Source organism: Oenanthe melanoleuca, chromosome 19 (assembly GCF_029582105.1).
Source record: "Oenanthe melanoleuca isolate GR-GAL-2019-014 chromosome 19, OMel1.0, whole genome shotgun sequence".
Lineage (NCBI taxonomy): Eukaryota > Metazoa > Chordata > Aves > Passeriformes > Muscicapidae > Oenanthe > Oenanthe melanoleuca.
This window is the reverse complement of record NC_079352.1, coordinates 2,274,827-2,293,285: the sequence shown is the minus strand read 5'-3', so window position 1 is coordinate 2,293,285 and position 18,459 is coordinate 2,274,827. Positions and strand designations below refer to the sequence as shown.

Below are 18,459 nucleotides of genomic sequence, written 5' to 3'. Positions count from 1 at the left end.
ACTAACATGACTTTTTAGCCATTTGGAAATGGGAAATCTGCTCTAAGTGGCTGAACTGGATTCCTCTGAGTGGAAAAAGATTGTCACTGGAGAATGATTCATCCCATTTAATCTCAACGTCTGATCTCTCTCCAGTGACTATAAAAGGAACCCAGATGACCAGATTAACATATATCCAAATTTTGCACATTTTTATGCTAACTCAGCCTTTCCCAATCAGGTCCTGTGCTCATAAATCTCCTGTGCTATTTTTACAAGGAAAAGCTCATTATTTGGCCCAGGGATTCCCAGGACACTCACTCAGCTCCAGTGGCTGCTGTGGGACAGAGCCTGGGCCCTGCAAAGGCTGCCAGGTAAATCTTGCATCCATTACATGATCAACATTTCTCTACACTCCCTGAATTGGCTGAAAGGTTCTGGGATGATTCTTACAGAAATTACTTTTTCAACTGCCTTAAATCAATAAATATGGCATGGATGAGCAGAAGGTACATGAAAAATGGTTTAAAAAGCAGCAGTGATTATTCATTGAAAATGACATTGTTATTGTGTTGGTCACTTTTGTAAAACAGGCAGAAGATCCAGGCAGATTTTCCTTTGCAGCCTGGGCTGCTGACCCCACTCATTTTTGGGTTCCATTTGTCTGGTTCAGTGTTGATCCAGTGTCACAGTGAGAAATGAACTGAGCATTGCAAATTCTGGGCAGTGACACCCCCAGACCTCTCCCCCCTCCCTCCCTCCCACCTTTAATTCCTGAGCACTGAGCTCCCCCAGGCACAGGAACTTTGGTGCTCTGGGGATCAGTGGCTGATTTTAACTCAGTGCTCAGATCATGTGACCCCAAAGCAAAGAAACACCAGAAAAATCCCAAATACACCCATGGGCACCTGAAACCTGATGGTGGAGCTTTGAGATGGTGAAAAAAGGGCCAGGTGTGCACCTTGGGAAGTGTGAGCTTGGTGTAGTTGGGCAGCAGGAGACAGAAGAGAGACAAGGCACCTTAATTCACCATGGAACATTTTTATACTAATTATTGAAATGCACCCAGAGACAGCTTGTAGTAGTAAAATGACTTTATGTTCTGATATGTAAAATAAAATGTCCATGCTATGTAACAAACATTTAAAAATTCCATACCACCTGTATCTAATGTGGTTTCTAATAAAGATTTATCTGTAGTATATATGTTTTTCTGTCTAACCAATTCTTAGTTTTTACATCAAAGGTGTGTAATAAAAAAAATTTAAATAGATGTCTTTCCAAAAAAAAAAAAAAACCCCTTTGCAACATTCATTTTTATTAAGTATTTCATTCATCAAAAGCAAAGCTGAATTGGACACGTGGCCTGCATTTGTGATATATATAATTTTATATATATATATATATAAAATATATATGTATATAAATAGCTATTCAGCATGCAAAAATTGTAGTGATTTCCAAAATCTGGTTACAAAATCCTCACCAGTCACACACGAATTCTGCTGAGTGGGTGCAGGGCACTGTCCTGGCTGGAATGTGACCTCGGGGCTGTGTCACAGCCAATCCTCCTTGGGATGGACTCACCAGAACACAGAAGCTCCTCCCCACTTCCAAACCTGCATTTCAGCTTTTTGCCTTTGCCCGTTTGGGAAGCAATGGGAGGAAATAAAAGCCCCACTGTGCAATGACTAAAGCTGGAATTTTGTGCTCTTCAGTGGAACCAACTCCAGCGTCCCCCCGGTGTCACCTCCCTGGGTGGCAGCTCGGCAGGATGGGCACTGCAGGGGACAGCAGCTCGCTGGTGAGGGCAGAGGGAGTTTTGGCCCAGAAGGAATTCCTGTGCCTCCCCACGAGTGTCAGCATCTCCCAGAACCACTGAGGCTGGAAAAGACCTCGAGGATCACCAAATCCACCCTGATCCGATCCCCCCATGGCAACTCACAGGGACACTGCAGAGGACAAAGAGGAATCAGCCCTGGGCACTTCCACAGCAACAAAAGGAGCAATGAATACATTGGTTACAGATTTTACCTGTTCTACAAATATTTGTACACTGTAAAGCCTGACAGGTCATGGGAGCGCTTCCCTCCCCACCCCACCACTAGGAAAATATTCCTAAAATATTCCTCTAGGCCTCCTTTAGGCTGAAAACAATTCTGTCTGAGTTAGCAAAAGAAAAGAACATAGCACAAAAGGCACGTTTCAGCTGAATACGAAAGAAATCAAGGACCAGCAAATACAGAAATTGGTTCTGGGAAGTATTAGCGACTTTTAAGCTTAAACTTCATAAATATATTGCAATAAGCAAATGTGATTGAATCAAGGGACGGGAGTCTGAAGACACTGGGTCTGCTCCTAACGCTGCAACTAATTCGCTGTTTGGCCTCGGACTTGACTCTTCACTTCTTCGCTTCCCCCAGCCAGGCCGGTGTCGGAGCGGGGCCAGGAGGGACATTTGTGCATCGCTGCCTCCCCTGCGCGCCCCCGCCCCGCGCGCCGCTCCGCGGAACCGGGAATTCCCGCGGGATGGAGAAGCGCCGCCGCGGCAGCCGGCAGCCCTCGAATGGCTTTTTCCTTTCGGAGCTTTGGGAGCTCTTGGCTTCACCAGCCAAGGACCGTGAAAGTGAAGCTCGTATTTTTCCCAAATAGCCAAAATTCGCTCACGGATGTTTAGCGTTACAAGCAAAAGAACATGACTAGCTACGTCACTCGTTAGTCATGAAGATGGTTTCTAGCGGACGAAGACACGGGGATGAATTGATTTGGGAGTCACTAAGAGCCTGATGAATCCAGCCCACTGAGCCAGGAGGTGGAATTCTCTGTGTGCCTGAAGATACGAGCTCTTCACCCACACGAATCCCTCTGGAAATGCACATGTGTCTCACCCAAGTGCAAGTTCCCCACAGGTATCAACACTGAGCGCGCTGTCCTGGAGCAGGAGCGTGGCTGCGGCGGGGTCACCCGTCAGTCCAGTTCTCCATCCCTGAATGGTACTGCAGCGACGACTCCCGGGACAGCGAGAAGCCCTGCGAGTACAGGAACTCGTTGGCCGCGTTCAGGTGCGGGGACGGCGCTTTCCTCTCGCACACGGCCGGGTGGCCCCGCTCGCGGGGGAAGGCGGCGGCGCCGCGCTCCCGGCCCGCGGCCGCGCCCAGCTGGTTGTAGACGCTGAAGGGGCCGCTGCCCGCGGCCTGCGAGCCCTGCCCCGCCATGGCCGGGAGCCGCGGCATCATGGGCGCGGCGGGGAAGTGAGCGGGGAAGGGCTGGTAGGGCACGGTGTCCATGGGCTGCACGCTGTAGCCGGTGTAAGGTGCGACTGAAGTCCACATGTTGCAGCTGAGCGGCGGCGGCGGCGGCGGCAGCTCGTCCACGGCCGGGACGGCGGCGATGTCGGCGCCGGAGGCAGAGTACATGCACGCCTCCCGCGGGGCCACCTCGCCGCAGTAGGACGGGCTCAGCATCGGCTGCTCGTAGGGCGGCGGCGAGCGAAAATAGTGATCGTCCCCCACCGAGGACGAGGCGTCCAGGTAGGAGCGTTTGCAGGGCAGGTCCAGGTGCCGAGCGCTTTCTGCAAGAAAAACTCACGTTCAGGAGAAGCTCTGCTGGGACTGCCCTTGGAGTCCGCGATTTATTTCGCTAAACTGTTGCCCTTTCTCAGCTTAATCCGGTTAAACCATCTTGGTTTGGGAAAACAATGTACAACATCAAAAAGACATTGTGCTGCAAATGTCAGGCTAATCCCCCCCGGCCTCAGAGCGCTCTGGTGACATTTGTCAGCTTAAGTGAGGGACTCTTCTCACATCGGGGATTACTCCACCTTCATCCAGATAAGGAGGGCCCTGACACTCCTGCACGGTTCCTCCTGACAAATTCAAGAAGTCTCTTAAAGGCTCTTATCACAGCCTGCCTTCCTGTCATTGCAAAAATGACTCTACATTTCCCAGATATTCACGTCAAAAGCTGCAGAAATATTTCCAGATAAAAGAGCCCTTCCCCAGTGAGCAGCCCTTCCTCATCTCTGCACAGCCCCTCTGCCCCTGTCAGGACCATGGCCCTGTTCCCCAGCAGCTTTTGTTCCTTATTAGAAATATTCTCTGGATGAATTAGTGAATTCATCTGCATATTAAACATCTGCTAAAATTACACATTTGCCTTGCAGCCCTCATTACTGGTGCTGTTAGATTCTTCATTTAGCCATGATCAGAGGATTCTTCCAGCTTAAATAAATTAGCAGGCAGTGAGACATGCAAATAGAAGGATTTTTTTCTTCTGTGCAAAATTTTTCCGTTTAACTTAAAACATGCCATGATCTCATCTGATGCTGGACTAAAAGGAAGAGAATGCAGGCACAGCTCACTTAAATTTGAGAATTAGTGGATGAGAGCAAAGGGCTGTTCATACCAAGCTCCCACAGTCCCACTGGTCTGTAGACACTGAGGGAATTGCTCATGGCTTTGCCTTGGAAAGTGTGGAATTTTGGTAATGCTGATGGCCTCCTGCAAACAATTTTGAATTCAGCTGATCCTAACAATGGATCATTTTCCACTGAAGCTCTGTGCCATTTGAATTACACATTCTAATTAATTGTTTCAGCTCTGTCTCAGTCTGAATTTACCTTCTATAGGACAAAACCACTAAGAACTGTTCCACATACTAGCTCTTGCCTCCTGACCCTCCAAAACACTCCAATCACAGCAGTATTTTTGAAGATCAAGGCCCAAGACTGCAATCCAAACTGAACTCATGCTTTCAGTTTTATTTTCTGTATATTTTTCTAGCTGTGAGCTCAAGTTACCTCTTCTTTTTAGACAATGGTAGAAGAGCCCTGAATCTCTCTGTGCTGTGAAGGTGTTGAGTGGCAGATCTTGAGTATCTGAAGCTGCAAACTGCATGTGAGCACCATTCTCATACTGATAATGCTGAAGGGTCTGGTGATTCCCATGGAGTGGATTAACATCTGGCTTTGCTGACAGCTGGCCATGACTGGACACCAACCTCTGCCTCATGATGCTTTTAGAAATTACTGGATATTCTTTGCTAAAAGAGGTGAGAAAAATTAAGACTGGTTAGGCAGTGATCAGCATCCTCAGAATTCATCAACAGAATGAGGAAATATTGGTTTGGCTCCCCCAGAGCATCTCCAGCCAATGACTTCAGCACCCTTTGCTTCAGACGATGAACTCATCACGCTCCTCGGGGCGTGGGCGAGAGCTGCCAGCACAGAGTGTGTCAGTCAGGAAGGGCTGTTGAGGGATCTCAGTGGCATTCAGGCACAAGCAAAGCCCGTGGCCGTGGCTCTGGCACCTTTCAGCCCGTGAGGAGCAGGGGGAGGAGGAGGGAGGAGGGAGGTACCTCTGGAGCCGAGCCACGCGCAGGTCGCTGTCGTCGCTGCCCCGGAAGCCCTTGGCAAAGGGGTTGTTTTCAATTTTCAGCTGGGTTATCTTTAAAAGAATAAAACCAAGAATAAAGTGTTTGAGAGCAAACCAGACCCAAAGTGCAGCAGCAGCAGGGCTGAGCTGGTGGGTCTGGATTGGCCCAGTCCTGATGACCCCTGTGAAATGCAGAGTCTGGTCTTATTTTAGGCCCTGTGTTCTTTTTCTGGAATCCTGATGGGGAGAATTTATTTGTCTGATTTAAAAGGTTCCCTATGGTTCCATGCTACAGCCCTGCTTGTCATGGTGTGGCTCTCCCTAATTCCCATAACATTTAATACACCTTTATGGCCACCATTCAGTCATTTTAGCTCTGTGAGAAGCATCTCAACCCAATCAGTGCTTTATCCCTGCACAGCCCCTCTCCCTGCTCTGAGCCCCTGCATCCCATTTCAGTGCTGAGGAGAGCAGCCAGTTCTGCTTTGGGATGGTTTTGCCTGAGTGTTGCTGTTACTGACAACTTCACTTTTAGCAATGTTGAAAAATATCCCTTAGCAAAGAAACTCCTGAGAACACAGCTGGCCCCTATCAGTGCTGCAGGGGAAGGTGGTGACATGTGAATTTAAGCAGCCTCCAGGGCTCCAGCTCTTCCAGGGAAGCTCAAGCAGCTGATGAACCACAAGAAGCATTGGACCCTTCCAAACCCACAGCCTGACAGCAGGTTTGTACATCTTAATTTCATTTTGCTATTTAGTGATCGTGGTTTTCCTCTGACGTGAGCAGGATCAGGGCTTCAGTCCCTCCTTGTCACCTTCCTCTGGCCTCCTCCAGCCCAGGGGGGATTTGGGGTGAGCACACACCTTCCTCACTGACCTGTGCTCAGGGGCAACCTCTACCCTCAACTTCCTCATTTTTTTCTTTAGGAATACAATTATTTACAACCACACTTCTTGCTAGCAGGAGATTTCTGAGCTAAAAATAGTTCAGCAGTTTGTTTCTTCTAAAAGAAACCCAGACAAGGTTTTTAATTGTTGATGCTTAAGAGAATAAATAAAACCATTCAGGTATTCCTCTGAGGCTGAGATGTTCTTGAGAGCACTCTGAGGTCATGGTGAGACCTCCTGCCTGCTGTCACCTGCTGCAGGTCCCTGTGTCCCCTGCTCAGGGCAGTGTCCATCCCCCCTGCAGAGCCCAGGGCAGGACTGGGCAGCACCACAGAGGCTCCTCACAGGATCTTCAATAAGAATTTGGGCTCATCTGGGACGTTTTCCCTAAATCTGTCAGGTCCTCCCTGTGCTGCCCCCCAGCCACAAACCACCCCCAGCATGGCTGGACAGCAGTGACAGTGCAAGTGTGGAGTTTATGGAGCACTTTGGGAACTTTAGGGATGAAAGGCACCATTGACAGCAGACATTTTAAATATGTATGAAATACAAGCTCTTTTGAGTCTTTCTGGTTAACCATGTTTGGGCAATTGGTCATTTTACATCAACAGCTACAACTTTTCTACCTCCAGTGTCCTAATGGGCACTTTTCCCCCTCCCTGCCTGACCATACCACATCCCTGTTCCTGCTCTGAGTCTCTTAACTGCCTCACTAATTGCAACATTTTTGCAAGGACCCTGTGCTTCAAGCATCAAAGGGCACACAGGCATCCTGCTTGGGAGGAAAAGCTCTGGTCAGGTTATTGGGGAGGAAGAATTTCACACTTGTTCCTGTTCCTGCAGGATTTTCCTATGAATGTGTAGGAAAGGAACTGGTGCAGTTACACGTGGCAGATTTCACACTCAGGGTGACAGAAGGGTCTGGCAGTGCTACCTGACTCTGCACCTTTAACTATGAATCTTAATTCCAATTAAATTATTAATTATTCCTCATACAGCAATTGGACTTTACCATTAGGAAAATGCCTGGGAGCAAGGGCTTTTGCAAAGGCACAGCAGTAACAGGATGGAATCTGAAGCCTTTCCATTCCCTGCTGTCATCCTGCCCTGTCCCTGCCCTGCTGTGGTGACACAGGGAGGTGACAATTCACTGTCAGTGCTGCTGGGATCCAGCCCTCAGACAGAACTCTGCCCACAGCACCCTCAAACCACAAACCAGCCCTAGAGCACACAGGTGCCCCTGACACCCATCCAGGGCACAGAACTGAGCCCTTTGTACTTCACACCCCCAAACCCTCCCCCCAGCCCCCTCCTGCCTCCACGTGCAAACCACAGAGGCAGCTCTGAGCTCCCTTTTTATGGTTACATTCCTCATCTGTCTCACTAAACACACATTCTATAATTACTGTCCACTGCAGATTTATGAGCAAGCTTTACTGGTCATTATTAGATGTGCTGTGCTGTTTGAATGACATCTCAGCTCTATGAGCACACAGAGTCAGGGGAGCCCAGGCTTTGCCAAATTATTGTTACCAGCAACATCCCTGCTCCTCCAGAGCTGCATCCTGCCCCATCCCTCGTGCTTAAAGCCAGGATGGAAACTTGTCCTTTAAACCAGCAGGACAGGAAGATCCTCTCACAACGTTCCTGGCTAGAAACAAAGCATTTGCAGCCCCAAAAGCTGCCTACCTTGTGGTTCTGGTAGGAGGTGACAGAAATGAAGGAGGTCTCGGGGAAGACGTGGGTGCAGAACGCCGTGTTCTTGGAGCCGAAGGCGTTGTTCTCGTCGGCCTTCACGATGTGCAGCCGGGGCTGGTACTTGTGCATTGAGTTAAGGATGATCTGAAACACAGTGCATGCTGAAGTGACAAATCCATTCCAGAAAGAAAAGACACAAGCCATGGCTGCTGGGAACTTTGCAGCAGGACACAAAGCCCGGCAGAGCTCAGCTTGTGAGTTAGAAAGGAAAATTTACATTGTAGAAATGCACATGAACCAAGGCACAAAAGGTATCTGCAGCTCTGGCAAGCAGAGCTGAACTTAAAGCTCTCCTGGTAAACCCTCATTTTCCTATTGCTATTGGATAGAATCAGTCTGGGTGGAAAAAATGTCATAACTTTTTTTTCCCCCAGCTCACGCCGAAGCTGTACAATATATAATTCACCAGCAGCCTGCTCTGTAAAGATTCCTAATAAATACTTTACTGAGCTGAAAATACACAGTTTAGCAGAGAGGGAAAAAAAAAAAACAAAACAGCACAGAAACCACAGGGAAAAAAAAAAAAAAAAAAGCTAGAAAGCTATTTTTCTTTTATCTGCTGGTAAAAAAAAAATAAAAAATAAATAAAACTACAAAGTAGCAGATTGGTTTTTCCTGCTGTTTGTGGAGTGGCTGAGTGTGGGTGGCTGGTCTGGGCACCTCTCCCCTCCTCGAGTTTTGGCAGGACCAGCAGCAGCCAAGGGGTTTTTATGGAGGGTGCCAGGGGGGTGGGGAAGGGCTGAGGTCCAGCAGGGATCACAGCCTGGCTCCAGGAAAGGGTTTTTTTGGTGGAGCTTTTTGGGCTGAGAGAGGCTGCCCAGGCTCATCCCATCCCAGCACTGAGATTCCACAAAGCAGGGATGTGCCCAGACACTGCAGAAGAAAATGGCTTCAAGAAATGGAATTTCTTTTAAGAAGTGGGATGGTTTTAAGAAAAGCCTTTATTCCTTTTACTGGGCAAAGAAGAAATACTGCTGCCTTGTTTTCTCAGCATAATCCTTTGCAATCTGCCCCTTCCACTCCCAAGTGGGCTCCTGGGGAAGAGGGGCTGCAGCCGGGCTGGGGTGCCCACAGAGACAGGCAAAGGGACAAGGAGGGGACACTGGCATGGGTGGGGCTTCCACTGGTGGTGAATAAAGGGGTGGATGGATGAAAAAGGGATGGAGACATGGAGGGATGGATGGATGTGCACTCTGCAGCACAGCAGCAACACTAATTATTCACGCTAATTATGGTTTTAGCCAGTTTTGAATGAGAATTACTGAGAAGCTGTGTGGGTTTTGCTCTGTGGTTGCTCTGTGTGTTCAGAAGCCCTTTCTTCTCCATGACTGCCATGTCCAGGAGAGCTCAGAGCAGCAGCTGTGGGTGCTCCAGCTGGGATGGGAGGCAGAGCATGGAGCTCCAAACCCCCTGCCCACAGTAGCTGCTGCATTATGCACCACTTAAATGCAATTTTTACTGTTGATGTTTTCCAGACAACCCTCTCTGCTCCCCAGGAGAGAGAATGAGGAATTTTTGGCATTTTATCAGCTTTGCATCAAGCCTCTGAAGCACTTTGTGGCTGTTGATGTGCAGGGTGTAGATCTGAGAGGGTCGGCTCAGGTTTTGGGCTGGAGCCTTTTCTCTGCTTTCATGTATCAGCCACTCATAAAACAAAGTAACACTCGAGGGATGGAACTTGCATAAAAGAAGGGACATTTCAATTTTCAGTAATTAAGAGTTGAGCCATGCAGATAAATAATGGCTGTCTGGAGCAAAATGTGGGGTTTGCTGAGCTCTCCTCACAGTCTGTCCCACACTGCCCAGGATGAGTGACTTCCCCAGAGCAATTCAGCCTCAGGATGAAGAAAACTTTAAACTGAGATTTCCAAAGGGAAAATGAGAACTCAAGTTTTAGTACACCCTCCAAAGCAGGGTCCACTGGGCTATAAATGACCCCTTTAAAAAGATAAATGTATTTTTAATAACATCTTCAAAGTCAAGGAGTCCAAACAATTTCCAAAATGAACAAATGAACTTCTTGGAGCCTGATAGAAGAACTTGGGAAAGAATTTCTGACAGATGCTCAATGTTTCAGTTGTGGCTGCAGATCTGCCTGGAGGTTCATCACGAAAAAAACCCTAAATGGCCTAATTTTGCCACTGCATTTACAAGTTTGGGCATTTCTGTCCCTTGCACAAAAAGTGAATATTTGCCCACCTGTCTCAGTGTAATTTCTGTTGGAATTTGAGTGTGTGGCTCCCCAGGAGCTGCACAGGGGATTTCCCACATCTTTTTGGGGGTCAGCAACCACTCTGCATAAAACCAGCATTTAAAAGCAAGAACTGCACAGAGGCTGTGTCTGCACACAAATCCTCCTTACCTGTGCTTGGTGTAATCCCTGTGCATGCAAAATCCTTACAAACCACCCAAACCGACCTTCAGCCACAAAACACTGAGTCTGTGCAAAGTGAAATGCCAACAATTCAGGCTAAATAGTTTTCAAGGCTGCTTTGGAAAGCTAAAAATACACAAAACAAATGTAAATTCCACTCCAGTGACGAACATCAGTGGAAAGATTAACTTCAAGAATTGTGTCAAAAATGAGAAGTATTTTAATTGATGGGACAGAGCCCTGAGCAGTGATGTAGGAGCCCTCAGCCTCAAAGGTGATGCTAAAACAATAACTTTGTATTTTCCTGCACTTACCTTTTTCATGGGGAGATTAATTCAGTGTCAGACACTGTCACACACATTTTTAATTGTTTTTGTACAAAATGCAGTAGTTTGGGATAGGTTGGCAGGGACCCAGTGCTGGGGACCCTCCTGGGCTGCACCAGGTGAGACCCTAAGAGCTCCTGGATATTTTGGGAAATGTTTTACACCTTTTGGCTGCTCCCCCTGCCCCTGGACCTGCCTTGGTGCTGGCAGAGGAGCCAGAGCATCCCCAGGTGATGTCCCTGCTGCCCTCAGTGTCACAGGTGCTGAGCAGACTGTGAGATCACAACCCCAAAGCCCAATGTGAGCTTACACAAACACCCTTTTAATTTTTATTTTTATTTTCACCCTCCTGTCTCCCCACTTTGTGCTGCTCACACACTTGCAGCTGGAACTTCAGCTGTTACAGAACTCCACTTCTTCATTTTTTTGGCATTCCCCAGTCAGCAAGAAATGTTAAAAAAAATGGTGTCATTTGCTCCTTTCATTTAATTTGACTTAAGAAAACAAACTCCTCTAACTTCCAATCTCTCACACTGCTGAGTAATGTGGGCTCCAGGTCCTGAGTTTGCAGGATGGGGCCCAAAGGCCACGAGCTGAGCTGAGGAAATGGTGCCACATTCCTTGTCACAAGGCAAACTCGCCTTGAAATCACCAGTAAAATGTATTTACTTTCATATGAAATTTGGGGAGTTGATTTAAGAGCTCCCTGTTTCACCAAGGTATCAGATGTCAGATGATGCAGTGGTTGCTATGGCAACTCCCCTTTTTATATTGAATAGTAAATGGCTACGAAAAAGCCACATAATTTTATGGTTGCTCCCGGGGGATCACATAACTAATATAAAATCTTGCATTTTAATATATTTTCTGCTTCTTTCTTCCTTCCCTCTATTCTTTCAAAGTGAAAAAGCCTTTGAGCTGAGGCTGGCCCTGGTCCCACACTGGGACTTGGAGCTGGAGCACGACAGCCCAGAACAAAAACCTGACAATCCAGTTTTTCATGGAAAAAATGGTGTTTTAATCAAGGGGGCTCTGCAGGACCATCTCAACTAATATTTAGAGCATTTGGTGGTATAAACCATCCCAGACTGAAGGGTTTGGAGATGCTCCACCAGCACTGGAGCTGACCCAGGATGCATCCAGGGGATTTGGGATCACAGTTCCCTCTTCTCTCTGCACCACCCTGGGACTCCCAGGACACCTCACCCCAAAGCCAACATTTACAGTGGCAAAGCCCCCTAAGATCACCCAGTTCAACCAAATAAAACATTCTATCCCACAGGCTCTCCAGCAGCTGAAACACGAGCTCTGAAATGCTCTGAATCTCATCCCATGGGCTTTCCCTGCCCAGGGAAGGATTCCCCTCTCTGTCCCCAGGCAGGGACAGCCTGGGCTCTTCCCTTCTTGCACAGGAGCCTCCCAGATCCACAGGGCTGTGCTGGCAATCGGCACAGAGGGGAATAAAAGCAAGGCTGGAAAATCCTGGGAAAAGGTTCAACATGAGCTCAGACAAATAGCCTGAGATGGCCAAACTGGGATTTCTGGGTTTTTTCTCCCTCGGTTCTTTTTCATCCCCCATCAGCTGGAATTTCTCAGGCACAGCCTGGGGCTGATCCCGCCCCCAGCCCGGCACGGGAGGGGTTTGGGGATACCAGGTGTGACATTGTGACATGCTGGGACAGCCCAGGTGCCACCCCACGCTGTCCCCTCCTGGCCCTGAGCAGTGACCTCTTCCCTGCCCTTCTCCAGCCTGGCTGCTCCAAACAACCATTGCAGGATGTGATTCCAGAGCAACGTTACCAAAATCTGCTGCATTTGACTCCCATAAACCAGCGGTGTAACAACAAAAAGATTGAACAGGAGATGTAAATCACCAACCCCAGTGGCCACTTCTCCAATATTTAAATAGAAACCCTGGATCCATCCCTCCCTGTGGAACACACACCATTCCCAGTGGCACACAGCTCTTCTCCTTTTTTTTTTTTTCAGCAAACAATGTAAAACTTCACTTTGTAATTTATTTGAGCACCACTATTGCTCCGATTTCTTAAAATGAATGGGTACCAAAAAAAAAAAAAAAAAAAAAGAAAAGAAAAAGAAAATAATCTTTTCATGGATATTCTTTCAGCAGAAGGCTTAGTGATGCTCTTAGTGATGAAAAAATTGCTTGCAAATTTAGGGCTGGACAAAAGGGTTTTGCCAAAGTTTAAATGGACTAGGAAAAAAGGTGGTTTAGTATTGGGAGAGAGTCCATAAGTAAATAAATAAATAAATAAATAAATAGTTCTGTAGTATAAATAAAAAATAAATATAAAATATAAAATATAAAATATATAAAATATAAAAATAAAAATAAAAATAAATTAAAATAAAAATAAATATAATATAAATTTAATATAAATATAATATAAATATAAATTACATATTTAATGTACTCCTTATACATATAAGAAATCATACATATTATTTTAAAAAATAATATAAATAAATAAATAAACAAATGCTATATAAATGCTATATAAAAATATATAAATGCAGGGAATTTTTAGCAAAAAATCGCTCTGAGCAGGACAAGGGGGCTGAGGCTGACTCCTCTCCCCCCAGGCAGGATTTCCCCCGGGAGCTGCTGTGGCCCCACCCCTCCCTCCCTCCCTCCCTCCGGGGTGGCGAAGCTGCTTCCAAGGCAGCACATAAACCTCCCACCAGCACCCGAGAGGAAACTGCTTGGCCACAAGTCATAAAGCAAACAAATAAAAAAAAATTATGAATCAAAATTAGGGTTTTGCAAGATTAGTAGGACGTGGAGCTAATTAAAAGTGCCTGAGTGTGTCTGACGGGCACAGGTAGAAAAAGGCTGATTTAATTGATAGAAAAATGAAAAGGAAACCCCAGGACTAGGGGAAAAATTAAGGCTTTCAGTGATAATCAAATAAAACCAAGTGTGCAAATATTAAATCTGAAAAGAAATAACAAACTCATCAGCATTAATGAGTAAAGCCAGTAAACAGCAGATTTGGGTCAAGAAAACCAGGAATATCACTTCAAATGCTGTCATGAGTGACAGGCCATCTATAATATCCTGTAGCTTTAAACCTCACTTGGTTACATCCCAGAAACTAAAATAAAAGATTTCTTTTAAAAGCAGATAAAATCATTATGGCAATTAAAAGGCTCCACCAGCAGCCCAGGTACAGGGTTGGTAACACAACCAAGCTCAGCAATGCTGTGTCGGGGGGGATTAAATGAAATATCTGCTTTTATTTGTCACAACCTCCACTTCTAATCTCCATTTATTACTTGCTTCCTTTGTTTATTTTTTGTTTCCCTGCAGGAATACCTTTTTTTATTCCAGAATCTATTTATATATTATTTATATTCCTATTTATTTAATTTCCAATCCATCTGGTCCCAGTCAGAACCTCTCAAGAATGCTGATGGGATGCTCTTGCCCCTTCCAAGCTGGCCTGGCTGCAGGAGCTGAGTCCTGTGGCAGAGAGCTTTAATTTCAGTGGAGTCACTGACAAGAGCAGCACAACAGCACAAACCCCTCCTGGGATGCTCTTGCTCCTCTCCCATTTTCCAGCTGGTGACTGGAGTGACTCTGAGTGCTCCCAGCCTGCCTAAAACCAGGGAAGACAGGCCTGGACAGGGCTGGAATGTTTTCTGCAGCTGCCACCCAGCTCATCCTTAACTCCTCTGGGTGCTGCAAATCCCAATTTTCAGTCCTCAGAAGGATCCTGGGCTGCCAGCACATCTGGAGCCACCACTCATGGTCAGTGCCCAAAAGGGCTCCCCACGTCCTCCCCACAGCCCAGTGCCCAAAAGGATTTATCACTGTGCAGACACACACTTGCTATTTTCCCATCCTGCCCTGAATCAGCTTTCTAAAGAAATACAGGTGTTATGTTCCCCTTTACAACAGAGAGGGGATTTTTGTGCATCCTCTGCAGCTGAGATCAGCACAAAATAACCTGGAGTGATGGAGTCATTCCCATTTTTCCCCTGGAAAACACTGCTAGGTATTTCCCAGGCAGCATACACGGGAATGGGTAAGGGATGTGCCAGCCTTGCTGCACTTACAAAATGATTTTCACCTCTGCAAATGCCCTGTTACTGCCCTGGCACCAAGCACCACCCCTGCCAGAATCCCTCGTGCTCATAATCACTCACCAGCCCCACGTAAATCAGAGGCTCTATCAGTTTGATTATCTCTGCATGTAATGCTTTGAAAATACATAAATTCAGATTTCCCTCTAAGCATAGGTGGCTTACAGTGCTTTCTTTGGGATCAGATAGACCTCACTGTAGCTAAACATTACAGTGGCTGCTGATTTCTTAATCCATTTCCAACATGAAGGTTCCTCAGTTGTTAAGCCTGGTGTGAAAGAAGCCTTTCATGGATGAAAAATCCCCCCGGAGCAAAATATACAGCCCACGTTTTCAGGCTGTGCTGTGTGAGCTGGGCACAGCCTTACCTGCCACAAAACCTGCTCAGCCACAGGGCTTTGAGGCAGATTACAGAGCTCTGAATTAGTTCTGATATAAAACCTGCTCAGTTTTACATGTCTGCATTGACAAATGCCTCCCGTGCCTCTGACTGTAACTAATAATTTACCACAACAGATAACGGGCCAGGGCAAGCAGGAGTGAGGTTTGTGAGGCTGGAGAGAAAGGGCTGGTGTCAGGGAGTGAGGCTTTCCCACATCCCCAGCATGGTAAATCATCTCCAGTCTAATTCCATGGATTGCAGCAAAGGCTTTGACTCCACAGTTCATTAATTAAGATGTTTATCTTACTTATTTTAAGCCTCCAATGTGCCTCCACTTCTTATAATCTCCATGGGGCTGCTAATCCCTGATATTAAGCAATTACAGTGCATAGAGTCAGGGCATGGATGGATAAATGGATTCATGTATTGATGGAAAAAATAATAATAATAATAATGATAATATTGATGGAATAATGTGAAATTTCTGCTGCCTGTCTTTCAAGTGAGATCCCACGAGTGGCTCAGAGGAGCTGCACCCCGTGTAGGGATGGGGACACTGCAGTGGCCAAGGGTGCCAGGGTGGGTGACCCAGCACAGCTCTGGCTGGGCAGCTGCCCACACAGCCAAAAATGCCCCAGCTAAGCTGCAGAAATCCTCCCTCCACGTGGTTTTGAGGTTTGGAGGAAATCAAAGACAAAAGGAAGCGCAGGCAGGCTCTGCTGGCGCACGGGAAGGCAAACAAACCCTGTGGCTTTTCTGACTTGTTTTCTTAGGGAACTTTAAGAAAGTGTTTGCAGTCACTGGGAACAAATTCCTAGAAATGAGAAGCTGTTATTATTCCTAACGTAATGCCTTCGTGGGACAGGCAGAACTGCTCTGAGCCTGAGCTGATGGGAGCCTTCCCCTGTCCTGTGCAGAGCCCAGCTCTCCTCCCTGTGCACATCTCTGAAGCAGATGATTAATTAAGAAGCCTAATGAGGAGCTGGCTGAGGACAGGTTCAATCCCATTTAGCCAGGCAGGTTGTCAGTGCCTGAAGTGAGCAGCAAACCAGGCACTTTAAAATCCATTATTTCAGGTATTTTCCCATTAATGTGAGAGGGAAGGTGCTGGGCTGGGCTCACCTGGAGCCGTGGCATGGTGGATATTACCCCAAAACCCAAACCAGAGTCCCCACTGCCTCACTGGGGAAACCTTGTGGGAACACAAGCAGGCTGTTCACTGGGAAGGAGGAGGGGGTTAAAATCCTCCCTGTTAAAATGCAGTGCTAAAATCTCAGTTAAAAAATGACAAAGTCAGGAAAAGCAAACGTTTAAAGTTGCAAAAGCAACACGGCACATCCTGTTTGTTTTACAGCCACATCGCACATCCTGCATGTTTTATGGTTTACATTTTACAGCATAAACAGTCATATATTAAACTGCAGAGTTAACCAAGAGGAAAACACAGAGTGAAAAAATGCCACGTGCAGAGCCAGGGCTCGGATGGCTGTGGAACAGTGGCAGGGGTGGCTTTGTGTCCCTTCTGCTGAGTGAGCCCTGGTGCAGTTGTTTCATTTCATTTCCGTGGTGCTTCCCCCCTTGAGGGGGAGCAGAGATGGGCTGTGATTAATACCAGCAGCATTAACCATGAGCCTTTGAAGCTCACACATGTCTCAGTGGGGTCAGTAGGGTGGGGAGGGGGTCAGGGCCCAGCACGGGGCTGGGTTATCACCAAGTCCCTGCCAGGGCCCAGCTTTTGGAGGCTCAAAATCCACAAAAAAATTACAAATACTGGCAAAAATTCTGGATTTTTAGGAGCATTTTAAGCTGGTGGGGTCCTTCTGCCTCTGGAGTCAGCCCCCCAAAGCTGCAGCTGATTTAGCTGTGCCAGAATTGCACTTTCTGGACAGCTGTGGGAGGCACTGGGACACTGACTCCAAGGGAAATGCTGCTCTTTAAAGGCTCAATGCACAATCATTTTAAGCAAGACAGACACACCCCTTTCCACTCTGCACCCTTCTCACAGCCTCCCTTGCCCTCCAAACTGCTGCTGCTTAAAACACCATCAGGTTAAAATCCACATGGGATTAGATTTTCTTACCCGTGTACAAGGAGGAGCTGGCACTAAAGCTAGAAGGATTTTAAACTCTCTCTTCCCTTCCACCCCCCAAGGATGGTTTATTTTTAAGTGACTTTCAGCTCAAATTGTGCAAACCAGACAGGTCTGTGTTTTTATATGCAGTATCTGAGCACTGACTCTCCTGGCAGGCTGCAAGGGCCCTTGGTCTGAGTTATTAAATGCACTGGGGAAAACAACTGTGTGCTCCCCACCTCTGCATTCCCAATACACATGAATCAAGATTTTCCAAATAAAATGCTTCATCTTTTTTAGGGCTGCCAAAGCCAGCTTGGAAAGCTTCTGTGAGCTGCATGTGCCACGTGCTGGGCTGAAAATCCCACAGTGCTGCCTGGAAAGTTCCTGGGCATGAAAGAAAAACTCAGTGGCATCCAACAGGACACAACTGAGCCAGCCATGGCTGCATTTCCAAGAGAAGGGGAAGCACACAGACCCCTCCCTTTGCATTAAACACTCTCCCACCCAGCACAAAATAATGTTGTTCCTTATTATTAAATTAACTGTTATTAACTGTGACATCCCACGCAGCATCCCAGACAAACTCAGCATTATGAGCCCACCTCCACCCAAGCCCCTTGCAGAATGTCTCTCTTACGTGTCCAAAGGGATCCAGGTGGTTGTTGGTGAGTTTGAGCTTCTGGAAGGACACCAGCTGCCTCATCCAGTGGGCTCCTGTGGCTGGGGAGTCGGGGTGCACGTACAGCCGGCCCGGCATGGCTGGCTCGGCCTTCCCAGCCACCATCCTGAGAACAGAGGGACAGATGGCATCACTCTGCCACAGCCTGGATGTAGAAAAGCTTTTTGTCCTTGGAGTCATCCCAGCAACCCTCCTGCCAGCCCTGGGGGGATGCACAGGATGTGGGAACTCAGGGAGGCTCCTGCTGCTCATGGCGGTTTTGGGATCCTTGTTCCAGCATCCCAGGCTGGCAGAGTCACCCCATCCCTGCTCCCACATGGAATTTTCTTGGGGCACTGTCTTGATATGGACATTTTCAAAGAGGAAAACTTGGTCTGGGTTTTTGGAAGTCTTCAAAGACCGTTCTGCACAGGAGAAAGTACCTGTGGGCAGGCGCAGAGCTGGAGTGGCTGCACCCTGCACAGCCAGGCAGGGCTCCCACAGCCTGGCCCAGTGGGAAGGGGCTGTTTCCCTCTCTGGAG

The 18,459-nt window shown here is 47.2% G+C and overlaps 1 protein-coding gene across 1 annotated transcript in view; it reads right to left on the bottom strand.

Moving 5' to 3' along the window:
* Nucleotides 1-1,117: 1,117 nt before the first annotated feature.
* Nucleotides 1,118-18,459, bottom strand: part of TBX4 (T-box transcription factor 4) — a 33,793-nt gene continuing 16,451 nt past the window's right edge. Inside the window, exons 5-9 of the mRNA XM_056506645.1 lie at nt 17,897-18,044; nt 7,928-8,080; nt 5,335-5,423; nt 4,778-5,019; nt 1,118-3,550 (exon numbers count right to left, since the gene is read on the bottom strand). Coding sequence (XP_056362620.1) covers nt 2,940-3,550; nt 4,778-5,019; nt 5,335-5,423; nt 7,928-8,080; nt 17,897-18,044 — 1,243 coding nt within the window. The 3' untranslated portion in view covers nt 1,118-2,939. The remainder of the gene's footprint in view (nt 3,551-4,777; nt 5,020-5,334; nt 5,424-7,927; nt 8,081-17,896; nt 18,045-18,459) is intronic.